Genomic DNA, 24981 nt, shown 5'->3' on the forward strand with positions numbered 1-24981 from the left:
CAAACAAACAAATAAGTAAACAAATACCCTCACCAAAACCAAGCAAGGATAAAGTCTGGGCCTTACTCTATTTCCTGTTAGGTTCTAAGTCCTTGCTTTCTTTCTCATACTCTCCGGATTCTTGGGTCAGGTTGCTCTCCAAAGTCCTGGATCCACTGCGGTGTCCCCAAGTAATAAACACCCACCCAAAGGGAGAGGGTGTCAAAGCAGAAATGTCATGTGTTGTCTGAGCAGAGAACAAGAAGAGGTGGAAGGAGAGTCATCATGTGATTCTGGTTTAACATCAACAACGTGATTATTTTAAGAGTCAGCTGGAAGTGCTGCTATGTCCCAATTTTCCACCTGTCTCAGCCCCTTCTGGCATCTTCCAGTATGCCTCCTCTCTTAAGTAGCTCTTTGGTCGCCATTGTTGTTACCTCTGTGTTCTGGCAGAGGACTGAGTCCACACGGTGCCAGGATTGCTCCCTTTCCCTGTCTCCACGCAGGGCCACGTCTAACCGGGCGCTGATGGGGAGATGAGAGTGGGGCTGGGGTGCACATAACTTCCTGAGGGCAGAATTGGGCCACACTGGGGCTCATTCTTCAGCTCAGCCTCAGCTGGAGGCTGTGTTTTTCCAAGACTGTCCCTCCCCCAGAAACGAAACCAAAAAAACCAGTGTGGGAAGGAGCAGGCTTTGAGCTGAGGCTCTTCTGATTGGGAGCGCAAGCTTGGTGTCGGAGAGGCTGAAGGGCCAGGTTGTGTGATGTGTCAGTTACCAGCCAGCAGAGCCGGGCTGAACCGCTGCTCTGTAAGAAACTGTATTTCCCTGCTGATTCTGCTCGGAGGTAACCTGAAGTTTTTTTTTTTTTTCTCCTTAGTGAGATTATTTCCTCAATTAGGTGACTCTGATCCTGTTCCCATGTGTTAATTCATTTATTCTTTGGCTTCATTTTCTCCTTAATGGTGGAGCTGATGCAGTCATAGAAGCTTGAAGAGTTCTGTTCTTACTCATCTGGAACTCATTATCCAGCTCCCCTGGATAAGCTCCTCTCTGGTACTGAAGGCGTTGAGGGCAACAGCTTTCCTCCCCTGATTTTTCTTTGCAGCGGGTGCCTCACAGGTCAAATGGAATAAAAAAAATGCTAATTGCCTTGCCACCAGTCATGACGGGGATGTACGGATATGGGACAAGCGGGTAAGTAATCTTCTTTTTCCCCTCTGAGAGGATATGAAGAGGATGTTGTGAATAGCAGGACTTGTCTTGAGAGACCAGGGTACCCTGTGCAGCATAGTTAATTGCCATGTTAAGATCCTAGTACCAGATGACATTTGCTTCCCGATCAAACTGGTGTTGATGGAAGATAGGGGAGTGAGACATTATGGTCAGTGGTTAAGAAAATGAACTTGGGGAATTCCCTGGCGGTCCAGCAGTTAGGACTCTGAGCTTGCACTGCAGGGGACACAGGTTTAAACCCCGGTCAGGGAACTAAGATCCCGCAAGCTGCGTGCCGCGGCCAAAAAAAAAAGAAAATGAACTTGGCCTGACCTAAGCTAGCGTCCCATTTTGCTACTTCCTGATTATGTCATCAGGTGAGCCACAAACTTTTCCAAGCCTCAGTTTCCTTTTCTTCAGAATAAAGATGATAATAGTGAGTGTGTCATTGAGGGGGTCAAGCCTGGGGGACCAGACACTATTCTAGAATCGTCAGCAGGCTTCTTATTCCTGCCCCAGATTGCAAAGTGAAAACTCATTGTTCTAGGACATATACCATCTAGAATTAAGTCACTGAGGCAGGATACTCGGTATGCTCAAATCTTCCCTTGGAAGTCTAGCTGTGCCGTCAGCCTCAAATGAGCCTGCAGAGCGTACGTTCTCCCCGCATTAGCCCATGGACCTGAGAGGCATGAAAGAGTTGCAGGGTTCTGGGCTGCTACTGTAATGGCAAGTCTGGAAGTTTGATATGTTGGCATCAGTGAGAACAGTGGTGCAGGGAAAGGGCCTCTTCCATAACTAACTGCCGGACGATTGGGTAAGAATGCAGAGAGTAGTCGACTTCTGTAGATCTGGGGTGTAAATTCTTCTTCCCGCTCTGTGAAACCTGCCTTTGTGGGGAGGACCTACTGTTAGTTTTCCTGGCACTTGTTCAGGAACTGTCCCACCTGGGATGCTGCCTGTAAAGTCTCAGCCTTGCTTCCGGCTGCCCTGCTCCCTTCCCCTTCCAGCAGGGAATAAAGTCATACAGTTGGAGAGGAGAGGGAAGTGAAGCAGAGATTGGGAGGCTGCTGGATTGGGTGCCAAGACCTGCTGGGAAAGGGGTGTGCCGGCTGAAGCCCTCGCTTTAGGTGGCTCTTAGGTGACAAGGTGATTTTATAAGGAAAGGATGGATGGTGCATCTTCTATATGTTAGTTTTATCTCTGTCCCTTTAGTCCAGTCTGGGAATAGTCATTCTTCATCCCTCTTTATTTCTTCAGTTGGCAATTGGTTTTATTCATATTTGTCACTGGTATAGCATTTAAATATAGTAAATGGTTTAACTAAAATGTTTGGTTAATTTGTAGTGCTTGTGTATTTGCTTTAGACTGTTTTCAGAGCCATAGGCAAAATAAACAATTGGGTATTTAGCCATGAACTCGGTCAGGACCTGTTTTCCAAACCAGTAGCTGTGTTCCTTATCTTGTAGAAATATACTGCTGAACTGTTTCTGTCTAGCCTTGTGATTGGTCTACTTGTAACCCTGACTTCCCTTAGCGAGCCTTTTATCTATTTTGTTTAAAGAGCTTTAACTTTTTCTTGGCTATTAATACTTAGGACTTCTGTTCATATGGATTGTAAAACTTGTTGGTTGTAATTTCACTTCTCTGGCACTCTCTAGTATCAAAGCAGGACTATTGGCAGCAAGCATCACAGGCTTAAAAAAGTGCAGTATCAGTGGTAGTGTTGGATTTTCACTCAAATTCGTGAATGACTAGTAATACTAATATTTCTAAGTGTTTATTAGGCACAGGCATTGTTCTAAGAACTTTATGTGTATGGATTCATTTATCTTTATAACTAACCTTTAAAGTAGGTAATATTATTACCCCATTCTACAGCTGAGTAAACTGAGGCACAGTTTGTTGCCAGGATTTAAATTCAGGGAGGCTGGTTCTGGAGATTGCACTCTTAACCTCATAGACCAGTGCTGATTACAGAAAGTAATACATGCTCTTTGTTGAAAATATAAAAGAGAAGATAAAAATCATTCATAGTCCTGCCCCAGAGACAAATGCTAATATTTTGGTGTTTTCTTTTCTTATGCTTTTTTTTTAAACATGGTTTATCATATCATATGCATAGTTATGCATACTTTTTTCATTTAACATTACAACAAATGCATTTCCCCTGTCTTATAAGCTCTTTCTAAGTATAACTTTTAGTGGCTGCATCATATTGTATCAGATAGCTGTACAATAATTGATTCTAACATTTAATTATTCCCCACTTATTATTCATGTTGTTTCTGGTTTTCTAGGTGTTCCAAATAACACCAAGATGAACATCTTTGGTACCTAAAGCTTTTTGTGAATTTAGGATATTCCCTTAAGAAAGGAAGAATTTTAAGTCTGTTGATAAAAATTGTCTAGTTTTTTTCCCAAACAGGTTATACTATTTTATATGTACACCAGCAGTGACAAATGCAGCCTCACTGCATTGAATATTATTTACAAGTATCTTCTAACTTCATTGCTTAAAACAATCTTTTAATGTTTTAATGTATGAATATATTTCTGAGGTTTCCTTCTGAATTTGTTTTATATATGCTTATTAATCATGTATTGTTTTCTTTTGTGATGTGTGTTCATTCTCTTTTTGAGGTCTTAGGGCTTGATCATTTTAAGCTTGGTGGTTTTCCGATGTAGAGAACAAACTAGTGGTTACCAGTGGGAGAGGGAAAGGGGGAGGGGCACTATAGGGGTAAGGGATTATGCGGGACAAACTATTATGTACAAAATAAGCAACAATGTTGTGTTACATTGTACAACACGGGAAATAAAGCCAATATTTTATAATAACTATAAATGGAGTATAACCTTTAAAAATTGTGAATCACTGTATTATACACCTGTAACATATAATATTGTACATCAGCTATACTTCAATTAGAAAAAAAAAGATTAGTGGTTTTATCCCCAGGATTGGGGTTGGGTCTGTTTAGATGTCACAGCCCCTCTTTGTGGGTGATTGTGAGGAAGGGGAGCAGGAATTGCAGACCACGGTACCAAAGGAGAAAAGCATCCACTACCTTGTGTCCTTCATTAAGGCCGTACCTGGAGCCGGAGCAGAAGTAGATTAGGCTCACAGGCCCGTATTCAGAGCACACATGAAGGAGAGCTGGAGAAGTCTTCTGTCGTTTGTTTTGAACGAAACAAAGTGGAGTTTCTTAAGAATAGAGGCGGTCTCTGTGAGTTTTTTTGTTGTTGTTTTGACTGCGCTGTGCGGCATGCAGGATCTTAGTGTCCCGACCAGGGGTCAAACCTGTGCCCCCCTCCAGTGGACGCACGGAGCCCTAACCACTGGACCGCCAGGGAATTCCTCTGGGAGTACTTTTGTATTCCCACTAGGCACCCAGCAGACTGTTATATGGTGGACACTCTGAGTTTCTTCTGAAGTGACAGCTCTCGTTGCTGATCCTGTTGCAGAAACCCAGCACAGCAGTGGAGTATCTCGCAGCCCACCTCTCCAAGATCCACGGCCTGGACTGGCACCCAGACAGCGAGCACGTTCTTGCTACCTCCAGTCAAGACAACTCTGTCAAGGTGAGCGGCGCCCCCAGGGCAGTTGGGGGAGCGTGCTTGGGAGGCATCAGGGGTGTGTGAGCACTTCCTTCAGAAGGAAATTTGCAGTAGGTTAGCATGGCACGTGTTTCAGGGGTGCATGTGCTTTTTGGGGAGCTGGGCAAGTACACCTGGTTATGTGGTCCAGCGGGAGTGATGTAGTAGCACGTATCTGATATGGCTCCTGGCATTTGTTCAGAGGCTTTTCTTCTTTCCCTTTGTGAAAGGAAGTCAGAGACAAAAACATCTAGAAAGGAAAAGAAGTTTACTTGCCAAGAAGTTGTCAGGAAGTCCCATTTCAGGACTGGCTCATCAAAATAAAAACACAACAGATAAACAAGTAAAGGAGAAAAGCCCACATGGTCATTAAAGTTACCAAGTTTACCATTAGTCTGGGGTGGAAAAAGAGCAATTTTCTCATGTGATTATCACATCTGCAAAAGTTAGGACGTCTTCGATCATCAGCATTTCACAAGTAGAGATGGAGTTGTTTTATTAGAGATTCTCTTAACTTACAGGAAATGCTCAAGGATTTATGTATGTCAGTGACCCTATTGTTTTTGGTTTCTCTCAGTGTTTCTTGTTTGTTTACCCTCTCTGACTGTGGGATGTGATATGCACCCTTGTTCAAAAGGATGCAGGGCACAGGGTTAGCCGTGCCCCACAGTTCCTGCATATGGTCAGGTCTCTGCCTGGAAGGACAGAGATTTGACCGCAGAAATTTGCTTAGCAACTTTAGGATTCAGCTTCAGCAATTTAATGCTTTGTTTTATTTACACAGGCATGTACGTCTTTTTGGTATGGTTAGCAAAGCTAGAATCGTACACTCAGGCTTAAAATCTAACTTCTGTCTGGAGGTTTGTAAATCCCCTGGGGTTGTAATTTATTCTTATGTGCCAACAGTGGTTCTTCTGTTTGTTTGTTTTGGATTTAAGTGTTTGTCGCCATACCCCATCAGCTTGTTTCCCAACTTCAGGAACCAGAAATCATCCGATTCACCTCCTTCTCTTTCTTTGAGGTCCCCAAGTTTGTCAATATTCACTGAAAACTTTACTACCCTTGAGGCTGGGATTCCATAGGTAATAAAGCAGATAACAGGCCAGTTTCCACATGTGAAACACAGTCCTTATTCCTTACTAGTGGGCTTAGCTTATGAATTAAATGAGATTTTTGGCATGGTATTTGATTTATTCCACTATATCCTGGTAGGAAGACAGTTTTTATTGAACATATACAAAAAACATAATTGTAAAAAGTGAAGCAATTTAGAGGCGCTTACAATAGTCAACCATTGTTTTTAGTAATTGGTTGATAAGGCTCAGTGCATGCCATTTTTTCCTACATAATCATTTTCTTTAGTTTATCTGACAATTTATTAGCTTATAATTTATAACAATAATTTTTATTCTATTTGTCTTTTGTGGATTCTAAGGGGTCTGCTGGAACAAGATACCATTGAATGAGTTTCACTTCACTTTGTAGATTGTAAACTGTAAAACTGTTGAATTGAGGGTTAGAGCTAGATCAAGAAGAAAGAAAAGGATTTTTCTTCTATGGCCATTAAAAATAGAACATGAACCATAATGAAATTAGTTCATGTCAGTTTGGATAACCGATTGTTTTTTTCCTTATCTTGGGGTAAGCAGGCTATTTTACAAAATTGCCGTCTTCCAGACTGAGTCCTGGAAATCCAGACCCCGTCCCTTTGTCCATTCTGACATGTTCATAGTATTAGGTGAGCCATATTGAGAAACCTGTACCCAGAGGCTGTTCCCTGTGATGTCAACAGTCAGGAACCTGGTTCTTGACCGAGGCTCTTGTGACATTTCTTCAGAAAAATTTCTTTTTGATCCCTAGCTTGGCGCAGAGGCCTTTGGCAATGGTGAGAGGAAAGCAGAAGTTACCATGGAGAGGAGGCAGCATGGCTCTGGTTAACTTATTATAATAACCAACTTTATCACATTGAAATAGACCGAAGTCCTCCGTTCAACTATAACGTAATCATTTCGTAGGACCCCATCAGTGATGGCCTTGAGAATAAGAGCTTTTTATGAACAGTAAGGACTTTTTCCGGGGTCCTCTATTTATCCCATAAATTATCTGACATAACTGTCACCAATTGATGAGCATATTTAAATCCAGAAACAAAATCTTTTTTTTAGAGGATTAATTTTATTAGCAGTTATCATGCTGGTCTTTGTAAATGAATGTGAATATACTTTTGTCCAACCTGAAAAGTAAACTATTGCTGAAGTGCATTCAGAGTAATAATATTTTACTTGTATATAATCAACCCAGGGAGGTTGAACTTCTCTTTTATTTGCTAGTTTTTCACATAGGGTGGACCTGGTAACAGGAAAGCATTCACAAAGTGTTGGGCTAATTGAAAATACGGAGAATGCCAAGCATACCTAATTATTTCTAGTTTTCCTTCTTTTATAAGTTGAGGGAGCAAGTCATAGTTTACCCTGTGGCTGTCTGGGAAACCCAAAAGCAGTTTAGATGGAAATGACATCTTAACAGTTTTATTATGTTGAATATGGGACTTGAATTCGGCAAAAAAGAGTTGTCAGAAGAAACAAGAATTGCCTCATGCTATACCTATATAGTTCCACCCTCCCCAGCCCCTAACTTCTGGCAACCACTGATCTGTTCTCCATCACCGTAGTTTTGTCTTTATGAGAATGTCATTTAAATGGAATCATGCAGAACGTAACTTTTTGAGGTTGGCTTCTTTCACTCAGCATAATGCCTTTAAGATTCCCCCAAGTCGTTTTAAGAGTCAGTAGTTCATATACTTTTTATTGCTGAGTAGTAACCCACTATATGGATATACTACAATTTATTATCTCTTGACCTGTGGAAGGACATTTGGGCTGTTCCCAGTTTTTGGTAATTGTGAATAGAGCTGCTGTAAGCATTCGTGTATTGACTTTTTTCTGTGAACAGAACTTTTCAGTTTTCTAGGACCGACATATAAGAATGGGATTGCTGGGTCACATGGTGGGTGTGTGTTTAACTTTTTAAGAAACTGCCAAACTGTTCTCTGGAGTTGCTCCTCTCACCTTTTTTTTTTTTTTTTTTTCTTTGTCCGTGCTGCGTGGCATGCGGGATCTTAGTTCCCCAACCAGGAATTGAACCCGTGCCCCCTCCAGTGGACCACCAGGGGAGTCCCCTCCTGTCACCTGTTTTTGACAATAGTTCCTTAACACCTGATAGTTCAGAGTTTCAGTCTTGGCCCTCCTACCTTTGGTGCTCTGCCATTTCCTGCTTTCATGGCAAATGCTTGAGCTCTAAGTGTGTTTGTTTTTCTGTTAAAAGCATAGACATCTCTAAGGCTCAGTTTTTGTCTGGCTCACCTGTGTGTTCCCTGCACCTTCCGTGTTGGAGTGGGTGGAAGAGTGGACGTGAGTGGTTGGGCCCCAAATAGTCGCACAGTCACCTTTTTGCTGCGTGACCTTGACAAGTTACATCATTTAGTAATTTAGCTTCCACCTTTGAAAAAGAGATTCATAACACCCACTGTATGATTGTTGTAAGGATTAGATGGGATGAAACTCTTAAAGCTCTAAACATCTGTCTGAAATGCAGTCAGCGGTCAGTACATTTTTAACCACTAGCAATAGCGGTAAGTTAATTTAGTAGTTAAATTACTCTATGTAGTGTGAAGTGATACAGGATGAAAAGTTGTCACTTCTACCTTTCAACCCTGAAGGTGGTTTAATAGGCAGGCTGGCAGTGATCTGCCTCAAGGAGTGATCCTCATGTGTTCACAGAAGTCTTTGTTTCTCCTGTAATGTTTCTAAGTGTGAAAGGGGCGTTTCCTGTGTGTCTGTCACAGGAGCATGGCCATGGGGGCTGACTCCAATGCATTTAGAGGACAGAAAGCATGGAGTTTGAAGGCTATGCTTATTTCTTTTCTGGTTTTTTTTTTTTTTTTTTTTTTTTATTTATTTGGCTGCATTGGGTCTTAGTTGTGGCATGCGGGATCTTCGTTGAGGCATGGGGGAATCTTTCGTTGCGGTGCACGGGCTTCTGTCTAGTTGTGGCACGTGGGCTCAGTAGTTGTGGTGCGCGGGCTCTCTAGTTGTGGCACACAGGCTTAGTTGCCCCACGGCACGTGGGATCTTAGTTCCCTGACCAGGGATCGAACCCGCATCCCCTGCATTGGAAGGAGGATTCTTAACCACTGGACCATCAGGGAAGTCCCGGCTATGCTTATTTTGATAGTTGAGTTTTTTTGTTTTTTTTTTTTTAATGGCATTTATTTCACAAATTATCCTGCTTTCTTTCTTCCAGTTCTGGGATTACCGCCAGCCTCGGAAATACCTCAATATTCTCCCTTGCCAGGTGCCTGTCTGGAAGGCCAGATACACTGTGAGTGAGATGCCCTACCTCTTGCTCGGAAACATTATCTAGGTGTTTTGGACAGAAGGGGCCAGGGACATTTCCCCTTATTTATTTGTGAGGCAGTTTTCTCCTTCTGTCTTGGTTTAGAAGTGGGACAAAGGTGGTAATGACGGCATAAAAGCTGTTATCTATTTAAAAATTTGCCCTTGGGTCGTTGGGTGAGACTCTATACTAGAAGTGCTAGACTAGCTGGGCTGGGGAGCTGGGCAGTGTGAAGGTGGTCAGTAAGGGAGGGGAAGAGGGTAAGCTGGAGGGTTGAGAGGCTGGAGGTCAGTGGATCGTGGTGGAAAGAACTCTGGCTTTAGATTCAGAAGACCTTGGTTTAGGGCTTGGCAATGCCATTTAATTTTTTTCCCCAGCTTTACTGGGATATAATTGACATACAACATGGCATAAGTTCAAGGTATACAACATGCTGATATGTTACATATTGCCAAACAGTTACCACTGTAGCATTTGTTAACACTTCCATCGTCACATAATTACCATCTCTTTTCTGCAATGAGAACATTTAAGATCTACTCTCTTTTAACACTCAAGTATATCATATGGTGCTATTAACCATAATCACATGCTGTACCTTAGATCTCCAGAGCTTATTCATCTTATAACCAGAAGTTTGTACCCTCTGACCAGCATCTCCCTGTTTCTCCCACCCCCAACCCCTGGTAACCACCGTTCTACTCTCTGTTTCTAAGAGTTCAGCTTTTTAGATTCCACGTATAAATGATATCATACAGTATTTGTCTTTGTCTGACTTATTTCACGTACCATAATGCCCTCAAGGTCCATCCATATTGTGACAAATGGCAGGGTTTCCTTGTTTCTTGTGGCTGAATAATATTCCATTGTATATGTACCACATCTTCTTTATTCGTTCACCCATTAACGGACATGTAGGTTGTTTCTATATCTTGGCTATTGTGAATAATGCTGTAATGAGCCATTTAATATTTGTGTGGCCTTGGACAAGCCACTTGTGTTTTTTGAATAATAGTTTCCTCCTGTGTCAAACATGAATAATAGTGTTTAATATGCCTTGCTCTTTTTTTAAAATTGTGATAAAATTCCCTATTTTTAAGTGTCCAATTCGGTGGCATTTAGTACCTGTACAATATGTTTTCCCTTTGGAAAAAAAACATGTATGAAAATGCTGTATAAACCACAAAATGCTACAAGTATAGTGGATAGGCTGTTATCGACCCTCCAACTTTGTTGCCAGATTGATAATTGATCAGAGATAATATATTTCCTTCAGTGTCAACTTGAAAGGGAGCACAGGGATGAATGAAGGTATCTTTATGCATTAGGCTGCCACCTGCTGCGTCATGGAGTGAGGAAGAGAATTGGGGTATCACTTGGCCTTCGCATCTGGGAGCACTTGGGAGGAAGTCAGGCATTGCTCTTGTGAATTGAAATACTTCTCTGGATTAATATGTTTGCTTTAAAAAATAAACAGGAAAGCTCAGGAGTGCTGCCAAGAGGGCAGGAGAAAATAAGTGTGCTCTTAGGTGGCTTTGGCTTAATTCCTTAAAGAACAGAGTCTGCCTATCAACCAAATGAGCCCCTTAGCTACCTCGCAGATTGGGTGTTTATAAGTGGAAAGTGTCAGTCCTGAAATTGGAAGGTTAGGTTTTCCTTTGCAAAGCTGTGGTCTTGGGGGCAGTGGGAAGGTGCTGCTTCACGTGGATGGTGTGCTTCTGGTGCATTTCCACATGGCAGGGTTTGTTTGCTGTCTGGGGTTACCCTCAGTGTGCCTTGCACGCTCATTCTGGGAATGCACTCGATAACTCTCAGAGGGAACTCGTGGAGAGGAGCCGGGGTGTGAAACGGTGTGTTCCCGTGTGCAACCCCTAGAGCCATTTGCTTATTTTACATTAAAAAACGTTCTTCTCCAAGTATTTGGCTTAGCTTTATTTTTTACTTGCTGTGGTCCCTTCCATCAGCAAAGAAAAAAAAAAAGGAAAGCAAATGAAAAGTAGATGTGATGGTCAACTGACGGTATTCGGAAAAATGTTCCCCAGATGGGTTGGGGCCTCCCATCATCCAGTTTATTTTAATTAGGCGAGAATTCCAACGTGGGTAACTCAAGACTCAGCGGATTCTCCCTGGAGCAATGCCTGCTTTTCCCTCTTTTGCCACAGCCTTTCAGCAATGGATTGGTGACCGTGATGGTTCCCCAGCTGCGAAGGGAGAACAGCCTGCTCTTGTGGAATGTCTTTGACTTGAACACGCCGGTCCATACCTTCGTAGGCCATGATGATGTGGTGCTGGAATTCCAGTGGAGGAAACAGAAGGAAGGTGGGTGGGAGGGAGACCGCCAACTGATTTCCTCCTGAGCCCTGCTCACCAGCAGCTCCCGGCCGGGTGGGCCACGTGATCGGAGGGGAGGATCCAGGAACAGGGCTGGCTTAGGAGCGGGAGTCAGGGAACCTCCCCCTTTAATCGTAGGTGGGTGATAGGGTGTGTGGCTGTGCTTCTTCCCACCAAGTCCATCCTCTTGTGTTCTGTGCAGTCTCTCTCCTGTGTCGAAGGGATCTGGAGAGGTTGGTAGCCTTGCTGTTGGATCACTTCTAGAGCTGAAAAACTCTGGGGTCATCACACGCTCAGAAATCCCTGGCACTTGCTCCTTCCTCCCCTGTTTTTGTTTGTTTGTTTGTTTGTTTTGTTTTGGCTGCAACGTGTGGCTTGTGGTATTTTAGTTCCCCCATCAGGGATCAAACCCGGGCCCTTGGCAGTGAGAGCGTGGAGTCCTAACCACTGGACTGCCAAGGAATTCTCCCTTCCCCGTCTCTTGATGAGGGAGATGCAAGGTCATCGTCAGTACCACCTACCACGTATTCCCAGTTCTCTTCACAAACACGCAGTGGTATTTCACCTCCCAGCCCCTTGAAGATAGGTTTGGCCACGTGACCTGCTTGGATCTTGAAACTTGAACGAAAGTGATGCAGTCTCTTTTGGGTTGAAGTGGTAACAGCCAGTGTGCAATTATTTACTCTCCCTGCTAATGCCGAGGTACCTGGAGAAACTCCATGTGGCGCTGCTCCCACTAGGGTGGGGGTGAGGTGAAGATATAGAGACAGCAGGAGAGCCTTGCATTAAGCCACTGAGATTTGGGGCTGTTTGTTATTGCAGCTTAATCTAGCTAGCCCTCATTCATGCATCATAAGTATAATGGGGGTCAGGAAGCCCTCGGCCTCAGTTTCTCCAGCAACTCACCATGCAAACTTAGTTGCAACCTCCCTTGTCTTGAGATCTTATTGCCACACTCTCTAAATGTTTTCCAGACCAGAAGTATATTTCATGGTCTTTCCATATCACAAAAGGAAAACCGGGCAGTGGAGTGGTGTGACTTGTCCAGAGTCCAGGAGAGGTCACTGGTGGACCTGGGATTAGAGCAGTCATCTTATCCCAGCTTGTTTGTGACCTTCACAAGCCTCTTCTAGGATCGTTTTTTTGTTTTTGTTTTTTTTAAATTTTTATTTATTTAAAAATATTTATTCATTTATTTGGCTGCATTGGGTCTTAGTTTCGGCACATGGGATGTTTGTTGCGGCATGCAGGATCTTTCACTGTGGCGTGTGGGGTCTTCATGGCAGTGCATGGTCTTCTCTCTAGCTGTGGTTCAGGGGCTCTAGAGCGCACGGGCTTAGTTGCCCCGCGGCATGTGGGATCTTAGTTCCCCGACCAGGGATTGAACCCACGTCCCCTGTCTTGAAAGGCGAATTCTTAACCACTGGACCACCAGGGAAGTCCCTAGGATTGTTTTTGATAGGAATCTTTTGATCATGCTCTTAATTTTCCCATCTTCATTTCCATAATCTCACTTGCTTCTAGAAACACGAGGCTGCTTGGTCTCTATCCCATCCATTTCCATGCTTGACTTCATCTTTCAACTCTGTCCTGCATTTTGCCATTGAAAAGAGATGATAGAGTTTCCCCATGGTCTGGCAGCGAGAGGTTGGCCTGTAGTTTCGGACTGAAATAAAAAGTTTTTAGCAACCCATTTTCAGTTGTCTGTGTCATCTGTAAGCTGGCAGGGTGAATTGTATAAATTGGGGCTGTCTAGCCAGTAGTGAAATTTTGAGTACAAGTTATAGGTGTTTTTTTAAAATTCCTTTTTATTGTGAGATATATCATCTACAAAATTGCATAAAACATGTAGAGTTTATAACATGAAAATCTGTGTGACTACCACCAAGGTCAAGAAAGAAAACATTGCTAGAACCCGGAAGCTTCCTGATCACAATCCTTTCCCTTTCCTAGAGGTAAACACTACCCTAACATTTACGGTAGTGATTTCTGTTTTTATTTTTACAGTTTACCACCCATTTCTGCATCCCTAAAAATAATTTAGGTTTGTTTGTTTTTGAACCTTTTATAAATGTAATCATCCTGCATGTATTCCTTTAAAAAAAAAATTATTTATTTAGTTGCGGCATGCAGACTCTTAGTTGCGGCATGCACGCAGGACCTAGTTCCCCGACTAGGGATCGAACCTGGGTCCCCTGCATTGGGAGCCCAAAGTCTTATCCACTGGACCACCAGGGAAGTCCCCATCCTGCATGTATTCTTATATTTTACTTCTTTCTCAACCTAATGGTGTTCCATTTTCTTTTTACTGCTGTGTCTTCTTAGTCAGTTTTTATTGGACCACCTCAGGCTTTGATGCTGGTTTTTCACTGTGGTGAAGGAGCTCTCAGAGGTAGGAAGAGAATCAGGATGTTGTGGTCCAAGGAAAAGGATGCTTCATGAAGGAATCGGAGGTCATTGGTTTTGGGTTTTGCTGAAGGATCTCCATGCAAAGTAAGAAAGAAGCACTTAATTGTATAAATAGGTATAAATAGGAAGCCATACAATCATTGAGAGACCAGTTCCAAAAGCAGATTGAGGAGGGAAGCCTGATTGTAAGACAGCAGAAACAGAGGCAGCACGAACTGGTTTTGTGAATGAGGTTGCCTTCAGAGGCAAGGAGTAGACTAAATTCTTTGGAGGAGGCTGCTGCCCTCTCTGTTTGAAGGCAAGGAGAAGAGGCAAGAAAGGGAGTAGGTGTGAAAGCAAAGGCCCTTTGAAAATAGGAGAGAATAGGGCCAAAGACCCAAGTAGAGGAGTTGGGTTTAGAAAGGAACTAAGCATAACTTTTCTTCAAAGTCAGGGACATGAAAAGAGTCTGGATGTGGAGTCAGAAAATTGTTGCTGGGACTTCCCTGGTGGTCCAGTGGTTAGGACTCCACGCTTTCACTGCCGAGGGCCCGGGTTCAATCCCTGGTCGGGAAACTAAGATCCTGCAAGCCATGCAATGATGCCAAAAAAAAAAAAAAGAAAAGAAAATTGTTGTTATGAACTTGGGCTAGATGGTGGTTCTCATGACAGGTAGTAGCTCAGAATAGTTGCTGTCTTGATAGTTGTGCACAGGGATGTATTAAAACATGGAGGAATGAAGGCCTGGTTGAAGGCAGTGACAAAGAGAAGGAACTTTGGCCCTCACTCACTCTGTTCTCTGTTGCTTCAGTTTCCCCATCCATAATATGAGGGAATTGAATGAAATTATTTCTAGATTCTTTGCTCTCTGAAGATGGCCATAAAGAAGATTCTAGATACTGCAGAATTACCCTGAAATGTTCTGATCTTTCATAAAGCTCTTTCAGAAAGTACCTTGGACCTTTTTATTGATAGGATAATTTCCCTTTGACCAGACCTATCGTGTGAAAATACAATTCAGTCAGTTAAGAACATTTAAGATTGATTATTCCTTTTATAAAGAGATGCATTTCTTTACCAAAAAATTATTTTAAACAGTAAGATGTCACGATGCATTTAAAACAATTCATTTTACAAGCAACCTATTCATCCCCAGCTCCTCTGGAGCACATAAAAGGAAGAACATTTGTGGAGGTGAAAGTTCACTGAGACATTAAATCCCAGCATCACTCTTCACTTGCTAATTTGTGAGCTATTATTTCACTTCCTTTAAGTTTCTGCTCAGGACTTCCCTGGTGGCACAGTGGTTAAGAATCCGCCTGCCAGTGCAGGGGGACATGGGTTCGAGTCCTGGTCCGGGAAGATCCCACATGCCGTGGAGCAACTAAGCCCATGCGCCACAACTACTGAGCCTGCGCTCTAGAGCCCATGAGCCACAACTACTGAGTGCGCAAGCCACAACTACTGAGCCCGTGTGCCACAACTACTGAAACCGGCATGCCTAGAGCCCGTGCTCCACAACAAGAGAAGCCACTGTGATTAGAAGACCGTGCGTAGCCACGAAGACCCAACGCAGCCAAAGATAAATAAATAAATTTATAAAAAAAGAAATAAAAATAAGGTTCTGCTCAAAGGTGACTTCCTCAGGGAAGTCCTATCTAAAAATAGTTCCCCTGTCAGTCTCTATCCTCTTATCCCATGTTATTTTTTTCATAACATTGTCACTACCGGACACGTTACTGTATGTTTGTCTATTTCCACCATTGGAATGTGAGATCTGTAAAGACAGAGATTCTTGTATTCATGTTATAGCCCTAGTGCCTAGGACAGTACCTGGCATATAGGAGATGTTCCATAAATATTTGTTAAATGGATGAATGGATGAATGAATCTCACCCCATCGCAACCTGTAAGAAACTTGATGTTGAATCCAGAAAAACCTCCACGATTCTTATCTGATGATTTCCAGGGTCCAAGGACTACCAACTGGTTACGTGGTCACGGGATCAGACCTTGAGAATGTGGCGGGTGGATTCCCAGATGCAGAGGGTATGTATTCAATGATACTGTGGAGGAATGCTAACTGGATACACCGGAAACGTAAGGTAGAAGATTTGGTAGTTGAAGAAGTTAGAGGATACATGATGGACATTTAATACGTACTTGCTGGTTGGCCGAGTGGCTTGTGTATGCTACACTGAGGCTTTGAGGTGTTCAGGAGCCCACTTCAGTATTCAACACTTGAAGGCTGCAAAGCCTCTGAATGTCTTTTTTTCCTCTTGTCCTGGTCTATGATAGTGTGGGTTAGCATACTGAGCAAGTGGCCTGGGGGCTTCATTTCTTTCTCTTATAAATGGGCTAGAAAATCTGCCCTGGCAGTAGGCAGTGTTCAGAGTCCTCCACGTTCATCAACAACACCTGTTAAGTGAAGCCCTTTCCAGTTTTTGCCCCATAAGTTGTATCTGTTCTTATATGAAGCACAGTGGTCCCTGTGTGAACTGCTTTCGTGGCCCTTGCTTTGCTCTGCCCCATCACGGGGTTCTGTCTTCTCATCCGGTGGCTAAATTCCTTGAAGGTGGGATCGCTGTCTCACTTGTATTGCATCCCATACAGCACTCTGTACAGAGTGGATAGAAAATTCTGGGTCAGATTTGCTACACTGCTTAGTACCAAGTCATTCATGAGCAATTTTGGTCAAATATCATCACCTTATTGCCTTTTAAATCTGTTTTCTCCAAAAAGTACCATTTGCTCCAAATGCTTTGAGGTTATGATATTTTTGCTCTTGGGTTGGCTGAATAACTCCATCAAGGCTGGAGTTTAAAAGGTTTTCTGAGATTTGCGTAAACTACGAACAGGATAAAACATTTTCCAGGGTAGGCTAATAGAGTCTGTTACCCTGTGTATTTAACCAGGGAGAATTGGTGATGGGCAAAACTTATTTTGATTGTATCAGTTTGGGGCTGACATCTCTCTCCTTTGTGATTCCCATTTTTAAGTCAGAACTCAACCAAACACGACAGTCCTTTCCACTGACTTCTCTAGACCTAGATCTCCTCCCCTCTGTTGCAGCTTTGTGCAAATGACATCTTAGATGGTGTTGATGAGTTCATTGAGAGCATTGCTCTTCTGCCGGAACCAGAGAAGACCCTTCACACTCAGGAGACGGATCACCAGCACAACTCCAGCCACGGGGAGGAAGAAGGTAATTGGTCACACTGATGTTTTCGGTGCGGTGCCCCTCTCTGCATCTCCGAGTTGAGGCAGATACCCCAGAACTGCTCTCTGAATCCATTTCAGAAATCTTTTCCAACAAGTTACCCTCTCTCTCCTGCTAGTCTTAAAGGAAGACCCCCCAAGCAGCCTCCTGGAAGAGAAGAAATCAGAGCAGCTGGGCCTGCCTCAGACTCTGCAGCAGGAGTTCTCCCTGATCAACGTGCAGATCCGCAACGTGAACGTGGAGGTGCTCGGGCTTAGCGAACTGTCTCTCGCTTGCGGTTGGCGGTTGGTGGGTGAGGGGACTATTTCAGCCATGATTTAGGCTAGTAACGTAGCTTTGCTGCTCTAACAGGGAAGTCTCTGTGCTTGCTTTTTTGTTTTCTAGGTTATCTAAGGACATAGATATTTTACAAATGCAGATTATTTTCCCTTACCCTATTATTTTCTCATAAGATGAACCAAGGGATAAACTGATGCTCAAATGTCTTAAAATCTCCTTAGATGCTCTAACGCCTCATTTTACTCTATGTGAAGATGCTCAGCTCCTGGAAAGTTTAGTGTTTGGCGGGGGTTACTGGCAAAGTTAATGGCAGGGCTGAGTTTGGAAGCCAGCCTCTTGACTCTCCAAGGCTCTTAGTACTTTGCTGTACGATCTTGCCTTGTAAGCTGATCATTTCCTCAGAGATTTAGATGCATGTTAAGAAGGTGACCAAGCCTCTTTGTTCATTTAACACACGGAGAGGTTTACTCTTTTCCTTTTGGGCAGGTACTGAAATTCTGTGCTTCAGGGAATTGAGTCTTTCTGTGAAGGAGTTTTAACACTTGATTAGTTTTTCTTTAGCCCAGATTCAATTAACAGTAGGCCTGGATCTGTGCACTTACATAATTGTCTCATTTGGCCTTTAAAACAGTTCTGCAATAAGTGGTTTTATCCCCACTCTACAGATGAGGAAACAGAGACACTACGAAATGAAATAACTTGTCCGAGGTCAACAGCTGTTTGAATCCGAGTCTCCAGATTTCCCATATGTGTGGCTCTTTTTGCCATCCTCCAGCTGCCGTCTCTAGTTGGCAGCACAAGAAATCAAAAGAGATAAAGGATTCCTTGATTAATTGGTTATCTATATCAACTCAGTTTATATTCCCTTTGTCCCAGTTGAGAACAGTTTGGATATCTAGTGATCTAGTCTAAGAAGGAGATCTTGATTCCTTTCCCAGGACTGCCTTTTAAAAATTACTGAGAGGGACTTCCCTGGTGATCCAGTAGTTAAGACTCCGCACTTCCACTGCAGGGGGCGCGGGTTCGATCCCTGGTCGGAGAACTAAGATCCCACATGCTGCGTGGCATGGCCAAATAAAAAAATAAAATAAAATAAAAATTACTGAGCTATAATTCACATACCACAAAATTCACCCTTTTAAAGTTTACAGGGACTTCCCTGGTGGTCCAGTGGTTGAGACTTCGCCTTCCAATGCAGGCGGTATGGGTTCGATCCTTGATTGGGGAGCTAAGATCCCACATGCCTTGAGACCAAAAAACCAAAACATAAAACAGAAGCAATATTGTAACAAATTCAATAAAGACTTTAAAAATGGTCCACATCAAAAAAAAAAAAATCTTAAAAAAAAAAATAAAGGGTACAATTTAGTGGTTCTTAGTACATTCACAAAGCCATGCAGCCATCACCAGTGCTACTTCCAGACCGTTTTCATCATCCCCAAAGAAACCCTACATCCCCTAGCAGCCTCTCCCCATTTCCTGTCTCCCCAGCCCCTGGCAGCCCCTCATCTCCTTTAGAGAGGAGGATTTTCCCAGGAGTCCTTTTTTTTTTTTTGACATCTTTATTGGAGTATAACTGCTTTACATTGTTGTGTTAGTTGCTGCTGTATAACAAAGGGAATCAGCTATACGTATACATATACCCCCATATCACCTCCCTCTTGCATCTCCCTCCCACCCTCCCTATCCCACCCCTCTAGGTGGTCACAAAGCACCAAGCTGATCTCCCTGTGCCATGTGGCTGCTTCCCACTAGCTAGCTATTTTACATTTGATAGTGTATATATTTCATTGCCACTCTCTCACTTAGTCCCAGCTTACCCTTCCCCCTCCCCGTGTCCTCAAGTCCATTCTGTACGTCTGTGTCTTTAATCCTGTCCTGCCCCTAGGTTCTTCAGAACCATTTTTTTTTTTTTTTTAGATTCTATATATATGTGTTAGCATACAGTAGCTAACACATGTTAGCATACATTTCTCTTTCTGACTTACTTCACTCTGTATGACAGACTCTAGGTCCATCCACCTCACTACAAATAACTCAGTTTCGTTTCTTTTTATGGCTCAGTAATATTCCATTGTATATATGTTCCACATCTTCTTTATCCATTCATCTGTCGATGGACACTTAGGTTGCTTCCATGTCCTGGCTATTGTAAATAGTGCTGCAGTGAACATTGGGGTACATGTCACTTTTTGAATTATGGTTTTCTCAGGGTACATGCCCAGTAGTGAGATTGCTGGGTCATATGGTAGTTCTATTTTTAGTTTTTTAAGGAACCTCCATACTGTTCTCCACAGTGGCTGTATCAATTTACATTCCCACCAACAGTGCAAGAGGGTTCCCTTCTCCCCACACCCTCGCCAGCATTTATTGTTTGTAGATTTTTTGATGATGGCCATTCTGACCGGTGTGAGGTGATGCCTCATTATAGTTTTGATTTGCATTTCTCTAATGATTAGTGATGTTGAGCATCCTTTCACACGTTTGTTGGCAGTCTGTATATCTTCTTTGGAGAAATGTCTATTTAGGTCTTCTGCCCATTTTTGGATTGGGTTGTTCGTTTTTTTGATATTGAGCTGCATGAGTTGCTCATATATTTCAGAGATTAATCCTTTGTCCGTTGCTTCGTTTGCAAATATTTTCTCCCATTCTGCGGTTTGTCTTTTCGTCTTGTTATTGGTTTCCTTTGCTGTGCAAAAGCTTTTAAGTTTCATTAGGTCCCATTTGTTTATTTTTGTTTTTATTTCCATTTCTCTAGGAGGTGGGTCAAAAAGGATCTTGCTGTGATTTATGTCATAGAGTGTTCTGCCTATGTTTTCCTCTAAGAGTTTGATAGTGTCCGGCCTTACATTTAGGTCTTTAATCCATTTTGAGTTTATTTTTGTGTATGGTGTTAGGAAGTGTTCTAATTTCATTCTTTTCCATGTAGCTGTCCAGTTTTCCCAGCACCATTTATTGAAGAGGCTGTCTTTTCTCCACTGTATATTCTTGCCTCCTTTATCAAAGATAAGGTAACCATATGTGTGTGGGTTTATCTCTGGGCTTTCTATCCTGTTCCATTGATCTATATTTCTGTTTTTGTGCCAGTACCATACTGTCTTGATTACTGTAGCTTTGTAGTATAGTCTGAAGTCAGGGAGCCTGATTCCTCCAGCTCTGTTTTTCTTTCTGAAGATTGCTTTGGCTATTCGGGGTCTTTTATGTTTCCATACAAATTGTGCAATTTTTTGTTCTAGTTCTGTGAAAAATGCCATTGGTGGTTTGATAGGGATTGCATTGAATCTGTAGATTGCTTTGGGTAGTAGAGTCATTTTCACAATGTTGATTCTTCCAGTCCAAGAACATGGTATATCTCTCCATCTGTTTGTATCATCTTTAATTTCTTTCATCAGTGTCTTATAGTTTTCTGCATACAGGTCTTTTTTCACCTTAGGTAGGTTTATTCCTAGGTCCCAGGAGTACTTTTAACTTGAGTCAGGTTTTTAACATTTTCCTGCTTTATTTTCCCATCTCAAAATAAATATAACAAGTTTCAGCCTATCTCACAGCTTTGGGATGAAGCTTTTTTAAGTAAAAACACTTTGAACTTATTAAATCGGTGCTAAAATTAAAAATCCATTTTGAAAATGAGTTGTCCACATCTTCCAAATTCATCTTTGGAGACTCTCTCTCACTCCGTTACCAGGAACCTAGAGCATTCAGTTACCTTATTTAAACCTGTTTGCATCTGAAGACCCTTTGCAGTTCCTCTCCAAAGCAGCTATTGATTTGTCCCCTGCAGATGGACGCAGCAGACAGGAGCTGCACAGTGTCTGTGCACTGCAGCAACCACCGTGTCAAGATGCTGGTGAAGTTCCCTGCGCAGTACCCGAACCACGCGGCCCCTTCCTTCCAGTTCATTAACCCCACCACCATCACATCCACTATGAAAGCGAAGCTGCTCAAGGTGGGCATCTGCGTTCACAAGTTCTCCTTGATGTCAGAAGTGGAGAGCACTGCTCATGTGCATCAGTGTCTGAGTCGAGCAGTGAAGTTGAGTGAAAAAACCAATCGATAAGATTTGGACCTCATGTGTCCTTCCGCCTGGCAGGGTTAACAACCGTATTCTTTTTGTGTAGAAAACATTGAGCGCTGGTTCTTAATCTCTTTGGGTCATGGACTGCCCCCTTCTAAAGTCTAATGAAAACCACACACCCTTCCACAGAAAAATTTGCACAGATATTGCATATAACTTCAGAAATATTGCATATAAATCATAGGCAATTATGTAATTGCATATAATCTGCTCACAGATCTCTTTAAAGCTATGCGTTAATCCCAGGTTAATACAATACAATCTCATTTATTTGGAAACTATAGGCAAAATGTATTCTGAAGCTAAAAGATACTTTCTAATCAGAAAAAAAGTATGTAAGGTCATTAAAAAAAATCTGCTCCGTAAAAGGAGATGTTGTTACTTAGAGTGAGGCTGGCTGGCTGGACAGGTGAGGTGTGTGATAGGACAGCGGTGCCTGAATGGAGGGGTACAGCCTGGCATCTCGTCTTTAGCCTCACAGGTTCAGAAACTTGATTTGTCAGTTCACGCAGAGCTGATCAGGTGGAATCCTCATAAAAAAGCCCCATGAGCTGAGATACGTCTTTTTCGGTCTGAGCAGCGTCACATGTGAAATAGCAGAAATATCCTGACAGCACCAAGTTGACCTGAATGCTGTTCATTTTTTGCCTCGTTTGTGTTATATACACTTGATTGTTCTATCTTCTTGGGGTATGATAGGTAACCAAGAAATTGTTCAAGCTTTGTAAGGGTCTGTGAAATGCTAATTACTCAGATTTTGTGGTACTTGACAGTTTGTCCTTGGAGTCTGAACATTTCGTTGCCTTGTTTGGACATACAAAAAAGATAGATTTTTCTGTTGGTATAAAAATGATAGGGTAAGCAAGTGTTTTAAAGGTCTAATTCAGTGCTGTCCAATAGAAATGTGATGCAGACTACATGTAATTTTCAATTTTCTTGTAGCCATGCTAATAAAAAAAAAAGGTAAATTAATTTCAATATTTTAATTTAATCCAGTATATCCAAAGTATTATCATATCAACATGTAAGCAGTATAAAAATTATTGCGATAGCTTACATTCTTTTTTTTTTTCTTTTTGGTACTAAGTCTTCAACTTTTGGTGTGAATTTTATGCTTACAGCACATCTCAATCCAGACTAGCCATACTTCATGTGCTTTATAGCCCGGTAATGAGTTCCATGTTAGACAGCCCAGGTCCAATTTATATGCCTAGCTTCAGTATGTGTATGTCAGTTTATATTGATAGCATGTGCTTTAAAATGTTAAGCTCCATATATATATGTATATAAAATATATGTATGTTATTAAAGTATAGTTGATTTACAATGTTGTGCCCCAATCTCTGCTGTACAGCAAAGTGACTCAGTTATACACAGATATACATTCTTTTTTTAATATTCTTTTCCATTATGGTTTATCCCAGGAGATTGGATATAGTTCCCTGTCCTATACAGTAGGACCTTGTTGTTTATCCGTTCTAAATGTAATAGTTTACATCTACCAACCCCAAATTCCCAGGCCATCTGTCTCCCTTCCCCTCACCCTTGGCAACCCCAAGTCTGTTCTCTATGTCTGTGAGTCTGTTTCTGTTTTGTAGATAGGTTCATTTGTACCATATTTTATTTTATTTTTTTATTTTTATTTTTTGTACCATATTTTAGATTCCACATATAAGTGATATCATATGGTATTTGTCTTTCTCTTTCTGACTTACTTCAATTAGTATGATAATTTCTAGTTGCATCCATGTTGCTGCAAATGGCATTATTTTGTTCTTTTTTATGGCTGAGTAGTATTCCATTGTATGTATGTACCACATCTTCTTTATCAATTTATTTGTCAGTGGACATTTAGGTTGTTTTCATGTTTTGGGTATTGTGAATAGTGCTGCTATGAACATAGGGGTACATGTATCTTTCTGAATTATAGTTTTGTCCAGGTATATTAGGCTTTATATTTTTAAAGGACCCCGCCCAAAAAGGTACATTTTAATTTTCACTAAAGTGAAATCTGTTCCCCCTGGCGTGTATGTATCACATGGAACAGTTTTCAGTCCAGACTGGAGGATATTACTCTTAAGTGATGCTGAGATTTCTCATGGAGGAGGGTGGGGTCGGGAGAGAGCAAAAGAGTAGAATTCACTGTAAAGGAAGAATGGTGGTTCTAATCGTGCTCTCTCAGAGCCAGTGCATGCGCCTGCCATGGCAAAGGAAAGGGCTCCTGGAAGAGGATTCACAAATGAATCTTCTCCCTGAGCCTCTCCGGGAGGGGGAAGGTGGTGTGTTGCATTGGCAGCCTCAGACACAGCCACGCTCCGGTGCCCCAGCATCGGTGCTGCTTCCGATGCTTCACACGATAAAAAAGAATCAGGAGAAACAATGTTGCTCTTCTTGACTGCGTTTTGTGCCTTTTCTAGATCCTGAAAGACACTTCCCTGCAAAAAGTGAAACGCAACCAGAGCTGTTTGGAGCCCTGCCTGCGCCAGCTTGTCTCCTGCCTTGAGTCTTTTGTGGTGGGATCCTTGTTACCAACCTATGCTTTGGGGTTTCGTTTCCTTTCCTCCTCCCTAAAATCCTGGGCTCCCTGATCTTGTAATAATGTGTCCTGTTTTGTAATTTGGCTTGAAGACAGATTGTGGGTTTTAGTCTCTTGATTTTAAAATTTCAGAACCAAGAAGACAGCGCTTCCAGCAATCCCTTCGCGCTCCCGAACTCTGTCACGCCGCCCCTACCGACATTTGCCCGGGTGACCACCGCCTATGGGTCCTACCAGGATGCCAATATTCCCTTTCCCAGGACCTCGGGGGCCAGATTCTGCGGGGCAGGTTGGTCTCTTTCGGTTCTCTGATTCTAGATTTCGAGAGAGAGAAGCTAAGAATGTCTGTATAAAAATTTCCATCAGAAAATGTTTCTTTGTTTTTATTTCCTGAGAACTCAAAAGATTTCTGTCATAGTGTTATCTGATGCCGAATTGGCATCTGGGGACATACCCTAAGAACGTTCACCAGATTTACAGACTTAATTTGTTTGATTCTGATGAGTGTGAATTTGAGTCTTGACTCAGCCTATTGAAAATACACATAGGAAATATAAAGTACCTGTGAAGACTTTTTCCAAACCACATACATCCCATCTCTCCTGAATCCTGGAGATTCTTATCTTTGTTTTTATTAAGTACGGCTGCCGTTGTGAGCCTGTGTAGCTTAGGATACTATGTCTTATCCTTCAGGTATATTGAGGTAGACAAAAGATTGACCAGTGCTTTCTTAGGATTTCCCACGACCAGCTCATTGACCTTGATGTGCACGTGTGATGTCTCCTTTGACAGGGTACCTGGTGTATTTCACGAGGCCCATGACAATGCACCGAGCAGTGTCTCCGACTGAGCCTACTCCGAGGTGAGTCTGGGAGATGCAGGTGTAAGCTACATTCATGGGCCAGAAATAGGCAGACATCTGGGAATTTGTCTTTGGACAATTTGTGTTAGTTATAAGATTTAT

The 24981-nt window shown here is 42.4% G+C and overlaps 1 protein-coding gene across 3 annotated transcripts in view; it reads left to right on the forward strand.

The window, feature by feature from the left end:
- The window catches only part of WDR59 (WD repeat domain 59), a 100910-nt gene that overhangs the window by 26534 nt on the left and 49395 nt on the right, over positions 1–24981 (forward strand). For all 3 annotated transcript variants that reach the window (XR_011071547.1, XM_068528966.1, XM_068528965.1), the window contains exons 7-17: positions 1087–1175; positions 4662–4778; positions 9096–9173; positions 11351–11507; positions 15877–15956; positions 16980–17112; positions 17246–17370; positions 21188–21352; positions 23899–23994; positions 24150–24306; positions 24810–24879. Coding sequence is in view for 2 of the 3 variants with exons in the window: in XM_068528966.1 (XP_068385067.1) it covers positions 1087–1175; positions 4662–4778; positions 9096–9173; positions 11351–11507; positions 15877–15956; positions 16980–17112; positions 17246–17370; positions 21188–21352; positions 23899–23994; positions 24150–24306; positions 24810–24879 (1267 nt within the window). In the remaining variant the exon portion in view is untranslated. The remainder of the gene's footprint in view (positions 1–1086; positions 1176–4661; positions 4779–9095; positions 9174–11350; positions 11508–15876; positions 15957–16979; positions 17113–17245; positions 17371–21187; positions 21353–23898; positions 23995–24149; positions 24307–24809; positions 24880–24981) is intronic.

This window comes from Eschrichtius robustus, chromosome 19 (assembly GCF_028021215.1).
Source record: "Eschrichtius robustus isolate mEscRob2 chromosome 19, mEscRob2.pri, whole genome shotgun sequence".
Lineage (NCBI taxonomy): Eukaryota > Metazoa > Chordata > Mammalia > Artiodactyla > Eschrichtiidae > Eschrichtius > Eschrichtius robustus.